Source organism: Phascolarctos cinereus, unplaced genomic scaffold (genome assembly GCF_003287225.1).
Source record: "Phascolarctos cinereus isolate Bilbo 61053 unplaced genomic scaffold, phaCin_HiC Scaffold_726;HRSCAF=1367, whole genome shotgun sequence".
NCBI classification, from domain to species: Eukaryota; Metazoa; Chordata; class Mammalia; order Diprotodontia; family Phascolarctidae; genus Phascolarctos; species Phascolarctos cinereus.
In genome coordinates, this window is record NW_027556098.1 from 260,939,009 (window position 1) to 260,950,795 (window position 11,787).

The window sequence follows — 11,787 nt, forward strand, 5'->3', positions numbered from 1 at the left end:
TTCAGCGAAAGACAAGGTTTATTAGAACAGCCATCATATTGGGCAGACTCTTAAGAAGTCTGAACATTAGTAAGCTATTGGCTAAGCAGTGGCTAGATTATAAGGATCCCAGCAGTGGCTAGATTATAAGAATCAAATCACCTTAATGGTGATATATTACAGGGAGGGATCCAGGAGGGTATTCTGTTCTAAAAACCTAAGTGTCCCAAAGTGTTAGTGCAGGTTTAAGCTTAGAACTCTAACTCTTTTGATTTTACTATTATATATGTATATATAGAGGGGGTTGTGTGTGTGTTTTCCCTCAGATTAGGTGTAACTTGATAATCAGGTGTGATATAGGTAAAATAAAGTAATTTCTAAATGGGCACAAATATTTATTGTATGATGAGCTCTTATCATAAAATGAAGTTATTATTGAAAAGACTGAATTAGGTGTGGTAGCACAATCTATAGTCCCTGCTGTTGGAGAGGCTGAGACCAGTAGATTCCTTGAGTTTGGGAGTTCTGAGATATATAGGACCAAAGCTTTCTGCACACAGTCTGTCATGTACATGATGAGCTCCTAGGAGCTAAGGGCCACCAGGGTGAGGTGAACAGCCCCTGCTGAGAAAAAATGAGTAGGTTAAAGCTTCTGTGCTAATCAAAAGGGCTCTGGCAGCTACATTTCTAGCCTGGGCAGATAGGGAGAGAAGGAGGAGAAAGGAAAGGAAAAGCTAAAGAAATCAAACCTGTTTTTCAAATTATTCTTTTATTTGTTTATTTAAATTTCTGGGTAAAGTGGAGGATGGGGATTAGAGAATGAAGGTAGTCCAGCCTCAGCCTCTCCACAATGAAGGCACCAGGAGGAACTCACCATAGGGATAAGGGAATGGCACTTGCAGAGGGATATACTGAGGTGTTCAGGCTCCTGGAGTGGTAGACTATTCCAGGTCAAAAAGGCCCTAGACTCTGAGGAAAGTTGCAGGGTAAGCCAGCAATAGAGGGGGCATGATTTTGAAATCTAGAGAAAAGTCAGGAATAGGGCCAGGAGGGAAATGAAGGCACACTAGCCTAGGATCCTCCACAAAATGGAAGCTCTAAAAGGAGTTCACCAATGGGAAAAGCAAGTGCAACCTGAGGGATAAGCAGGGTGAATGGATTGTATGCATACTAGGGTGTTCCAGGTCAAGGAGGTCCCGGATGCTGAGCAGAGTTTTAGGAGGGCCCAGTGGAGGTCCAGTATAACTCTGGAACAAGGCTGGGAGGGGAATAACATGTAATGGTTCTGGTTGAGTATATACTAGCCTCAGGTTCTATCTTAAAATTTACTTACTTAAACCCTCATATGAGCTTGCCTTCTTTGTCAGCTTCGTCTTGCCCACTACATCATTTGTTTTAAATTTATGGGGAAACATCACCATCTTATGGACTTAAATCGTCTAAGATCACAATATCCTGAAATATAGCTTGCATTTTCACAACTATTAGCAAAAATGTGATTTCATTTCTTTAGCTATTGCTTATTTCTGAGTTTATTGGCTTTTGAACAGCTGAGGATGCTAGACCTCTGAGTGGCATATAAATGGTATCACTGTATTGACACTTAGTCTGCCTTCTAGTTTCAAAATGGAGTAACTTTTTTTTTTGTATGGCAATCTACTTTTAGGGATAAAGAACCATGTCACAGTTTCAATAGAAAGTTGATGGTCTATTAACCTTTGAATGAGAGTAAGGTAAGATTAACATAAAGGCAATTTCTTTATTACAGAAATGAATTTATATGCACATTTTGTAATAGAAAAAATAGTTGATTTTTAAATAATCGTGAAAAAAGTTTGTTTATATTAGCAATACCAGTATAGTTCTCTTTGTGACCAGTAGACTAGCCTGAGCATTTGACAAGTTTCACCTCTTCATTGTTCCTAATAGCTCAGTCCTCAAGATTTGTTAACTGATTAGTTAATACAACTGAGAAGAATAATTTAGTTTTGTATAGAAAGAACTAAGCTCTTCACTTGTTTAAAAAAACCAATTCATTAACTATTTAACAAGTAATTTTTGCCCTTTTTCATCTTAGTCATAATTAGAGAAGAAATATGAGCCAAAGAATTACTAAAGTAATTATGAGCCATGAGATCGATAAGGGGTGGTGATATTTAATGTAGAAAAGAGATAAGGTTCTCGAGCTGCTTACTGTTATTCAGGTATATATAAAGGGTGCTGACCAACTGTCCCTCATGTTCCCAGAAGAAAGAATTTGAGGAAATTAGTTTAAACTATAGCCAAAAACATTTGTCAGACATAAGTAGTTATTTCTTGATAGTGAAATTTGTTTAAGCACTAAATTGAGTCCTGAGAGAGGTGGTAGAATCTCTTTTTTTTCTCTGTTTCTTTCTCTCTCTGTGTCACTCTCTTTGTCTCTCTATCTCTGTCTCTCTCTTGCCCTCCGCCCCCCTTTTCTCTTCTTTCTTCCTCGCTCTCTTTAGGCCCATCTTCAGAACCTGATTACTTATATATTTTAATAAAATATAAAATCGAGTTTTTAATCACATACCAATCATTTGTGTTTTTTAATAGGTTTCTGCAACGTATTCTGCTTGAATTCTTTTTTATTTTATTTGGAAGAAGTGATCAGTGGAATGAAACGAATCAAATATTACATGAGATGTATGAAAATGAAGTCTCTGTACAGATAAGTTCATGCTCATAAACATTACTGCTGAGCAGGAAATAAGACAGATGCCTTAAGAACCCTAAATGTGTGTTTATGCAACACTGACTTATCCTGCTCCGAAAATGACTTTTTAAAAAATAATTACTTCATAAAATGCAATAGTATGTTTTATCACACCAGATGTTTGGTTAGTGTATAATTTTTTTTAAAGCATGAATAACATCACAGTTATCTCAGCATATGTAAAAATTGATACTCCAGAAAAACAAGCAAATAGAATTCTGATGTAGGAAGTAGGTACAGGCAGCTTTATACATGGCTGAAACTCATTTGTACTGTATAAAAGAATACGATTACAGAGAATTCTTGCTTTTTATACTGAGAGTTTGCAAGTTTTTAAATAGTTTTATACTGTTATTTTTAATAAAGGCCTTTTTTTATTGGTGGTTGTGAAGTACCACTCAGAAGGAATTCAAAAACCTGACTACAATCATTAAATAAGCCAACATTCATAGGTCCTGGTCATATGCCATGCAAAGTGGCATATGACTAGGGTTTAATGGAAACCTGGCAGTGTGGAGCTAAAGGGATATTTTAGCCTCATTCTGCTTTCTGGAGATATTCAGGGGATTTTGTACAAGCAGGGAAACTCTGAAGTACATTTGCTGCATGAAGATTCTTATGTCCTTTTAGTAATATGGGGAATACTTAGTAGATAGAGGACCAAGGCATAAGTAAACTTGGTCAGAGCAAGGCAGTGACATTTTCCCTACATTTTTTTAGAATGTAATACATTGAAAGTGTGTTTTAGTGTCATTTAAATTTCATTTAAATTAGAAAATCAAGGGAAATTATTCTGTTCCACTAATGAAGTGGAAACTGGCTAACCTCAGGAAATATAGACTCTAAATTGTTTAGTCCATTACTACTTCAACACAATATTCCCTACTTCCTAAGAAATGAAATCGGGTTTTGAATGTTGGTTGGATAAAAACTTTTTTGGGGGAGGTTTCTTTTAAAATCTAAGAACACACAGGTTGTGGGTTCATCTTCATTAATATGTAACATGTATTTGTTAATTGGAAATAGCATAGGAATAATTTCTGCTATTCTTCAAGGTTTAGAATCTGAAATAACTCTCCCACCCCTGAGTCAAAACTACTAATTGTTTCTGGCAATGAGTTTTTAAAAGATTAAGCCTTTTAACTTATCTAAACATTGGTATTGGAAAGTTATCTCACACACCACCTCCCTCTCCAAAAAAGAGCCTACATATGTTGCTTGGTAAATGCTTCCAAAATGACTTAACCAGTTCAAGCATTATTATTTAATTCCATATTTTAGCACTGATTAATATTGAACTTCTGGTCATACTTTTCAGATGATTTACCTAATTTTTGAATTATTCAACCAATATCAGCTTTCAAAATTATCTACTTCCTTGAGAACAAAATGAATAAATAAGCTTTAAAAATCCAGTTTGTAAATTCTAGAGTATTTATGTCCTGTTTTATTCTTAGGCTTTATTCAAATTTGGATCAGTCTTAAGTAAGAAGGGAAAGAACTTCATTACCAGTCAGATATACCAACTAGTTTAACCTGACAGCATTCACTTTAGATATCTATAGATAGAGTAAATGTTCAAATGATTGGATTGTAATCCGAAATATTCTACTGGTGCTTCTGTCCATTGTTTGGCCTTTCATATTTAGGAAGACATATCTTTGATCTGCGTGTTTTTTCACCATCATACTTGTGCAGGTACTTTTATGGTGCTTGGTATCTCTTTCAAATCCTTTTACTTCAGTTACTTAATTCTTTGAAAAACTAGCACATTAAGCTCCAACCCCATCCCTTATTGTAAGCCTGTGTAGTTTGAATTTGACCTGCTAGCATGTATGATCTGATCTTAGTGTATATCAGTAACATTAGCACCATTCTGGAGTAATATTTGACTAAATATGTGCCTGTTTCCTAATGACTCAGAACTGAAAAAATCAGGGGCAGTGAATAGACTGGTTTGGGGAAGGCTGCTACATCTGTATTTATTCTGGCATTAACTAATACTATTAATCAATTTCAAGAAGACAGATTTTTTTTAAATGACTGTTTATAGATCAAAAGTACTACTTTTTTTCTTTGAATACTTTAAAAAATTAGGATAACCGAAGAAAATAAAATTGAATTCCAAGTAGTTACTCTTTTCAGTTAACAAATTAGAAAAGATTCTCGTTTCACCATTATATCTTAAATTTAGCTAGACATTCAGCATCGACAGCATCCTATCAGTATCACTACATGAAACCAAAGAGCAGCTGAACATGTTTACAAAAGTCCAGGATCATCTTTATGTAGGGGGTCTGCTTTTAATGTATTTTTACATATGTAGTGATCATAGTCAACATAAATGATCATTGTCATTTTAAATCCAGTATGCAATGGTTACTTGAATTTTGTTTCCACAAGGTAACTGATTTTGACCATGTTTACAGTATCACTTATTAGACCATCAAACATTTGGGATTTCTACACACTAACCTCTAAAGCAGATGTATTAAGGGCTTAGCGTTAGGATTTCTAAATTGCTAGGACCTAAGAATTGATAGTGTCCTGCAGATTTCTGCTGTTTACATTTTTGCCTAGGTCACGGAAATCACATTCTATACATCAAAATACATGCAGAGCATATAACATTATTTCACTCTAAGGTGGTATTAAATTCATGACATTTTTGCATTTTGGCCAGAATAAGGACCATATCCAATACTTCGTTATGATTTTTAAAAATATGTAAAAATGAAATCTGTGTTCCATAGCATCTAGATTATGTATTTTTCAACCTGAATTCTAAGTAAGTTTTTAGAAGTCCATATTTTTCTAATGACTTCATCTTACATTATTATATTGTGTTACATAAAGAAGCAAAGAACTGTATTTAAGTCTGTATGGGTCATACAGAGCCATGAAATATGTCAAGTTTATTATATTTGTATATGATTGCAGATGAGACTGTTCCTACTTAAAGGAAAACATGGCCACTTGTAATATTTTGAAATGATTTTTTAAAGAAATGCTTTTATATAAACAGATTTTAATACATTTTGTTTTGGGTTTCTTCATATTTTTACTTGTATCATAAGTCATATGTATAGTTTTTCACAAATGTATCATTGGACCATTACTTAATGTTGAATATTTGCATTAAACTTCTTGAGCTGTTTAGACATTAACATGAACATAAAACATTTTTAAGTTCCTTTTTTTCCTTCAAAAAATTATGTTTGATGACTTTATTAATTAAATAAAGATGAAATCCAGAAAATTAAGTACTGTAACATTGTCTTTGTCCAAAAGTCACATTTACCAAATACTTCAGTGATCCATGGTTTTATTAGTATGGAAGATTCCCTCCATCAGTGCATATCACAACCATGTAATTATGTTTCTGTTGTATGAAGATTTCTATGGCCGAAAAAATTTATCAGCAAGAGACCAACCTGTGATGAGCCTCTCTTAATGACAGGCATCTCAAAAGTTTACCAGCATTTATTTGCCAGAGCTTGTATTCTGCTTGTTTAGGGCTTTCACCAAATAATGTAAATTAAACATTAATTTATTTTAAATTATGCATACTCACTAGCTTTGATCAACTTGAAAATAGGGTTAATTCATTTTAGCAGACATTAAGTTTATTAAGTGCAGAGTACTATGACATAGATTTGGAGGTACAAAGATAGCTACAACTCTGTAGGCTTAATACTTGCAGTTTACTGGGAGACACTTATAATAACTGAATATAAAAGGGAGGAGAGTGATGACTGCAAACTTCTAATTATTATGAGAAAGTAATTTGGTTATCTGCAGTTTAGACACCCCAGTTCATCACACATTATCCCTACCCTCAACAAGTTTGTTTTCCACTCATCTTAGAAAAGTGTTCCCTTATTCATTTATCCTATATATCGATTGCTTGACTTCGAATGAAGAAACTTCCCTCCTTCCCTCTTTTCAGCTTCCTCTATTGGTAAAATGTTCAAAAATCTAGAAGATTGGGCCCAAGGTTTTGTGAACCAAACTCATAGGGAATTTGGCTATACCTATGCTAAAGGAACTATGCTCAGATCTTGGCCACAGACATTTTTCAATAATAATATGCATTTGACTACAGACAAGGAACTTTTAAACAGTTCTGCTCATCACTACTATGTATATCTACAATAGGGGTTAGGGGCCTAGCGCCCCTTAATCTGGAAAATGTGCATCAAATTTTTTGGTCCTCCCTTTGTACCAGAAAAGCAGCCTGAATTGTTATGGTATTAAAAGATAAAATATGTTGATATTATATAATACTATACATATATTTTATGCATTTCTGAATTTCTAAACTTTTTCTGTCATTTGCTGACCTTCACATGTCATCTGCAGCTTCTGCAAAACTCCCGAAATAATCCTGTTTAATTTCTTATGCCAACCCATGACATATCAAAACCACAATGGGGAAAGGCGCAATGTGGAAGGGATAACTGTAATATGTAGACTCTCATTAACTTTAGAGAGAAGAGAATGAAAAGTTTCAATGATAGTTGTTTTCTCCCCTCCTGGCACTACAACTGGATATGTGACAGTGAACAGCATCATCCCTCAGAGCCTCAATTTTCCTACCTGCGAATAGGACAATGCTTGTACTATCTTTATATGAGGAATGCACTTATAATCTACATATACAAAGTGAGCTTTTGTTGATGGCTTAGATCTCTCCAAATATATGACCTCTGTAGGCTTCAGTTTCTTCCTCTGTAAAATTAGGTTAAACTAGATAATCTAGACCTAAGATCCTTTACCATCTATGAAACTTTATGATTGAAGTTTCATTGTCTTCAACTCTTAGGAAGCCACAAATGAATGTTCGTGGCAAGGTGTTGGAATGAACCAGGATAGTAAGAAGTCACTGTTGAGGGCTCTAAGGCCCTCTGAGGCCTTTGTCATTTTCCTCCTTTCTCCTAACCTTAATTCAGCAAGCTGCTTCTCTGTATGAGGCAGGGAAGCATTGTGAAGCACAGAGCTGGACTCAGAATCAGAAAGACCTGTGTTCAGATCCCACTTCTGACACTACCTTGCGTGATTGAAAAAGTCATTTAACTTCCATGAATCTCATGGGGGAGTAGACCAGATGGCCTTTGAGGTCTATTCAAACATACATCTATAATCTATGACATACTGGCTGTGAGACCTTAAGAAGTCACAACTTTTCAGGACCCCAGACAACTCTCTAAATACAAAGTATAGGGCAGTTGTTGTTCAGTTGTGGCCAACTCTCATGATCCCATTTGGGGTTTTTTTGGCAAAGATCCTAGAGTGGTTTGCTATTTTCCTTCTCCAGCTCATTTTACACATGAGGAAACTAAGGCAAACAGGTGATTTGCCCAGGGTCACACAGCTAATAAGTGTCTGAGGCCACATTTGAACTCAGGAAGATGGAAGTCTTCCCAGCTCCAGGCTCAGCACTCTGTCCACTGTGCCCCAGGCAGTTGCTGATCTAATTTTATTAGTAAAGAGAATTTCCTTGCCCAGATTTTCTTGCACTGATGAAATCACAGATCTGGTTTAAGAAGCAAACAAACATACACAAGCATGCACACAGAGAGGAAGGTGCTCTAGATGCTTCAAAAACAAAAATGTAAAACAATCCCTGCCCACAAGAAACACTCTATTGGAGGAAAGCAGTAGATAAGTAAATACAATTTGAGGAGGGAAAGAGCACTGATGACTAGGTTGATCAGGAAAGGCTTCCTATGAGAGATGGCACCTGAGATGAGTGTTGGAGGAAAGTGAGAATTCTGAAGCAAAGGTGAAACTGTACATACCAGGCACAGAGAAAGGTAAGCCAATGGGAAAGGAATGCCAAATTCAAGTGGAACACCAAATCGGCCAGTTTGGCTTGACTAAGAATGACTTGGATTAATGTGAAATAAGTCAAGGGTAGAATGGAGACAGATTGACTGGATCTGGATTGGAATCATGGGGAAGAGCAAAGTTAACACATTTTAAGAAATTGTACTCAAATGAGGAATGCTTCAGTTTCCTCCTCTTTAAAATGGGGATGATAGCAATAGCACCTATCTCATAGGATTGTGAAGATCAAATGAGATAACATGGAAAGCACTTTGCAAACCTTCAACTACTATATAAATACTAGCTATTGTGGACGGCTAGGTGGTGCAGAAATAGAGTGCCAGGCCTGGAGTCAGGAAAACTTCCATCTTCCTGAGTTCAAATCTAGCTTCACACATTTACTAGCTGTATGACCCTGGGCAAGTCGCTTAACCTGTTTGCCTCAGTTTCCTCATCTGTAAAATAAGCTGGAGAAAGAAAATGGCAAACCACTGCAGGATTTTTGCCAAGAAAACCCCAACTGAAAACCCAAACAATTGTTACCTAGTTAAGATAGTATTTGCTTAAGATCTCACAATGTTAAGAACTCTGATAATGGCTCACATTTATATACTGTTGTCAGGTTTACAAAGTGCTTTCTTCACAACTCTGTAACCAAGACAAAAAACAAACAATCCTTAATTAACAGATTAGGAAATGGGCTATCTACCACTGGGGCAAATCGCCCTGACTGGGTCTGATGTTACTTGTCAAAAAGCATACTTCACCAACTGTCACAGCTACTAAATGATATTGCTAGGTCTCCTGATTCTAAATCCCAAGTTTTTCCCTCTAGACCTTACTACAAATCGAAGTGTTTTCATTTTTTAATGGTGATGAAAGATGAATTCATGTTAAAAAAAAAAAGCATGAATTGGAAAGTAAAAGAATATGCTCATTTGTTTAAATCTTTAACAAACAATCCTAGTCCTAATTTCCACCAGATGTGAAAAGACAAGACTCTGCTTTTTACCTGCTTTTACTTACTCATGACCCACTCTTTAACCTTTTATCCTTATCACCTGATGGACAATTTACTCAAAGGACACCAATCACCTCAATTACCAAATTTTCAACCTCCTTGGCCTTCTGGTTACCATTTGATGTTAATGACAACTCCTTCCCTCCTCAAATTCCTTCCTTTGCTTCTATGCCCTATTCTCCTACTTGATAAGATCATAGACTGAGCTGGAAGGGAATACAGAGATTTAGTCCAACTCCCTTCTTTTTTTAGAGGGATGGGAGGTGAGACACAAATTAATGATTTAATATGAAAAGCTATAAACATTTAATTCATCAGCTTGCTTTTTTTTCCCCCAAAAAGGTACTTGTACAAGGTACAAAGAATCCACTAAAATATGAACCTTTGCTATTTACAACCACTTCATACAGATTAACCAGCTCACAAATGCCACCAGAGAAATGTTAAATTGAAACAATACAGTACTTAATATAGATTCATAATAAAATTTCCTTTTACCATGTTCTTTAAAACTTACCATCAATTAATTCATTTATGCAGAAATTAGAGGGGGTACAATACTTTAAAAAGGCACTGTCAAGACAAAGTAGGTACAAAGCTATTTTTTCCAGGCCATGTTCAACCATGGCCATTGGCTTTGGGTGTTTCCTTCTCCAACTCCCTTCTTTTTACAAATGAGGAAACTGAGGCTGTGAAAAGTGACTTCACTAAGGTCACACAGTGTTAAAATAGTGGCAGCACTGAACCCAAGAACCCAACTCCAAATATAGCAGTGTAATAAGACCGTAAAAATAGGCCAGGGCCAATTTGTAAGAGGTTTTAAATGCTAGAGGTTATATATGATTCTAGAGAAATTCTACATAACCTCCTAAGAGGGAGTCATGAGAATTTATTGAGGTAACATAGCCAGACTCCTCCTTTCATCTAAACAAATTAGGACAATTGACAGACTAATCCTCTTACAATGTTACTTTTATTATATTTCAAATTTCACCTAAATTCACCCATTTTCATATAGTTCTTCTGTAAGAACAAGTTTAGCCACCTCAAAAATTCAGTGCCTTTTTTTGTTTTATGCTTAGACCGGGGACTCTTAACCTTAGGGGTCCTTAAACCTATGTGTTGTTTGTTTTTTTTTTTAATATTTTGATAACTATTTCAAGATGACTAACTTCCTTTGTAAAAGTAGGTATTTTGTGCCTTTAAAAACATTCTGAGGAGATTACAATTTTCACCAGACTGCCAAAGGGCTCCATGACATACAAACAAAAAAGTTAAGAAACCCTGGCTTATTCCAAAAAAAAATTAAAACCAGCATCCCTGAACTCTGATGGAAAGCGAATGTTACAACTTATAACTCTTTCCCCTCCCCACCCCTTCCCCAAAATTTTATCCTTCGACACAGAACAACAAAGAATAATTGGTAGCTTTATTGATTCTTCCCTCCAGATCATTTCGGCTTCAGCCTCCCCGCGGTTCGGGAAACCTCCTAGGAGCTGCCTCCGCCGCCTCCTCCTCCTCCTCCAGTCTCGAGCAGCGCGGGTCTGGGGTCCCAAGGCGGGGACCTGCGGACCCCCCTCCCACAGGCGGCTTCCGTGGCGCGGCTCCCGGTCTGCGCAGCCCGGGGCAGGGGCAGCGGCGGCGGCGGCGGTTCAGGACCACTTCTTGGAAACGCTGAGATGGCTGAGCTGGTCCTCGAAGAACCTGTGCGGCGGGAACTTGGCCGCCTGCGCCAGCTTGATGGCCTCGAAGTTCTCTCGCCGGCGGGCGGCCGAATGGTTGAACTCCTGCTCCCTGGTCATGTAGGGCATGCTCAGCCAGTACTCGTTCTCCGCCTCGATCTCCAGCCTCCTGATCATGCCCTGCTTCATCCCCCACGTCACCTTCCGCGGCCTGCGGTGCTTCCCGATCCACTGCTTCCCAGGGATGCGGCTGCGGCGCAGGAGAGCGGTCAGGAACATGGTGCCTGAGAGGAGGGGACAGAACGGCCTAAGCGCGCGGTGCCCCCTCGAAGAGGCTACCGCGCCGCGCACGCCGCCCTCCCCCCTCTCCGACCGCGGGGCCGAAGCTCCCAAGTGGGTCCGACGTTACCTGGCGAGAAGGAGACCTGAGCTAACACACAGGCCTCGGCTCCCGCGGCGTACTGACACGGTGTGGAAAACCTGCCGAGCCGCTTAGGCTCCGCCGTGGCCAATCGCCTTCCTCCTCCTACTCGCGCGAG

At 37.8% G+C, this 11,787-nt stretch overlaps 2 protein-coding genes across 2 annotated transcripts in view; one reads left to right on the forward strand and one right to left on the reverse strand.

The window, feature by feature from the left end:
- Positions 1–5,979, forward strand: part of ZDHHC20 (zDHHC palmitoyltransferase 20) — an 88,839-nt gene extending 82,860 nt beyond the window's left edge. Inside the window, exons 12-13 of the mRNA XM_020968778.2 lie at positions 1,646–1,712; positions 2,557–5,979. Coding sequence (XP_020824437.1) covers positions 1,646–1,683 — 38 coding nt within the window. The 3' untranslated portion in view covers positions 1,684–1,712; positions 2,557–5,979. The remainder of the gene's footprint in view (positions 1–1,645; positions 1,713–2,556) is intronic.
- A 5,002-nt stretch (positions 5,980–10,981) lies between these two features.
- On the reverse strand, positions 10,982–11,766 carry MRPL57 (mitochondrial ribosomal protein L57). Its single transcript, XM_020968788.2, has 2 exons — positions 11,658–11,766; positions 10,982–11,532 (listed from the first exon to the last, which is right to left on the reverse strand). The coding sequence occupies exon 2, from the start codon at positions 11,525–11,527 to the stop codon at positions 11,219–11,221; it is 309 nt and encodes a 102-aa protein (XP_020824447.1). The 5' UTR covers positions 11,528–11,532; positions 11,658–11,766; the 3' UTR covers positions 10,982–11,218.
- Positions 11,767–11,787: the final 21 nt, after the last annotated feature.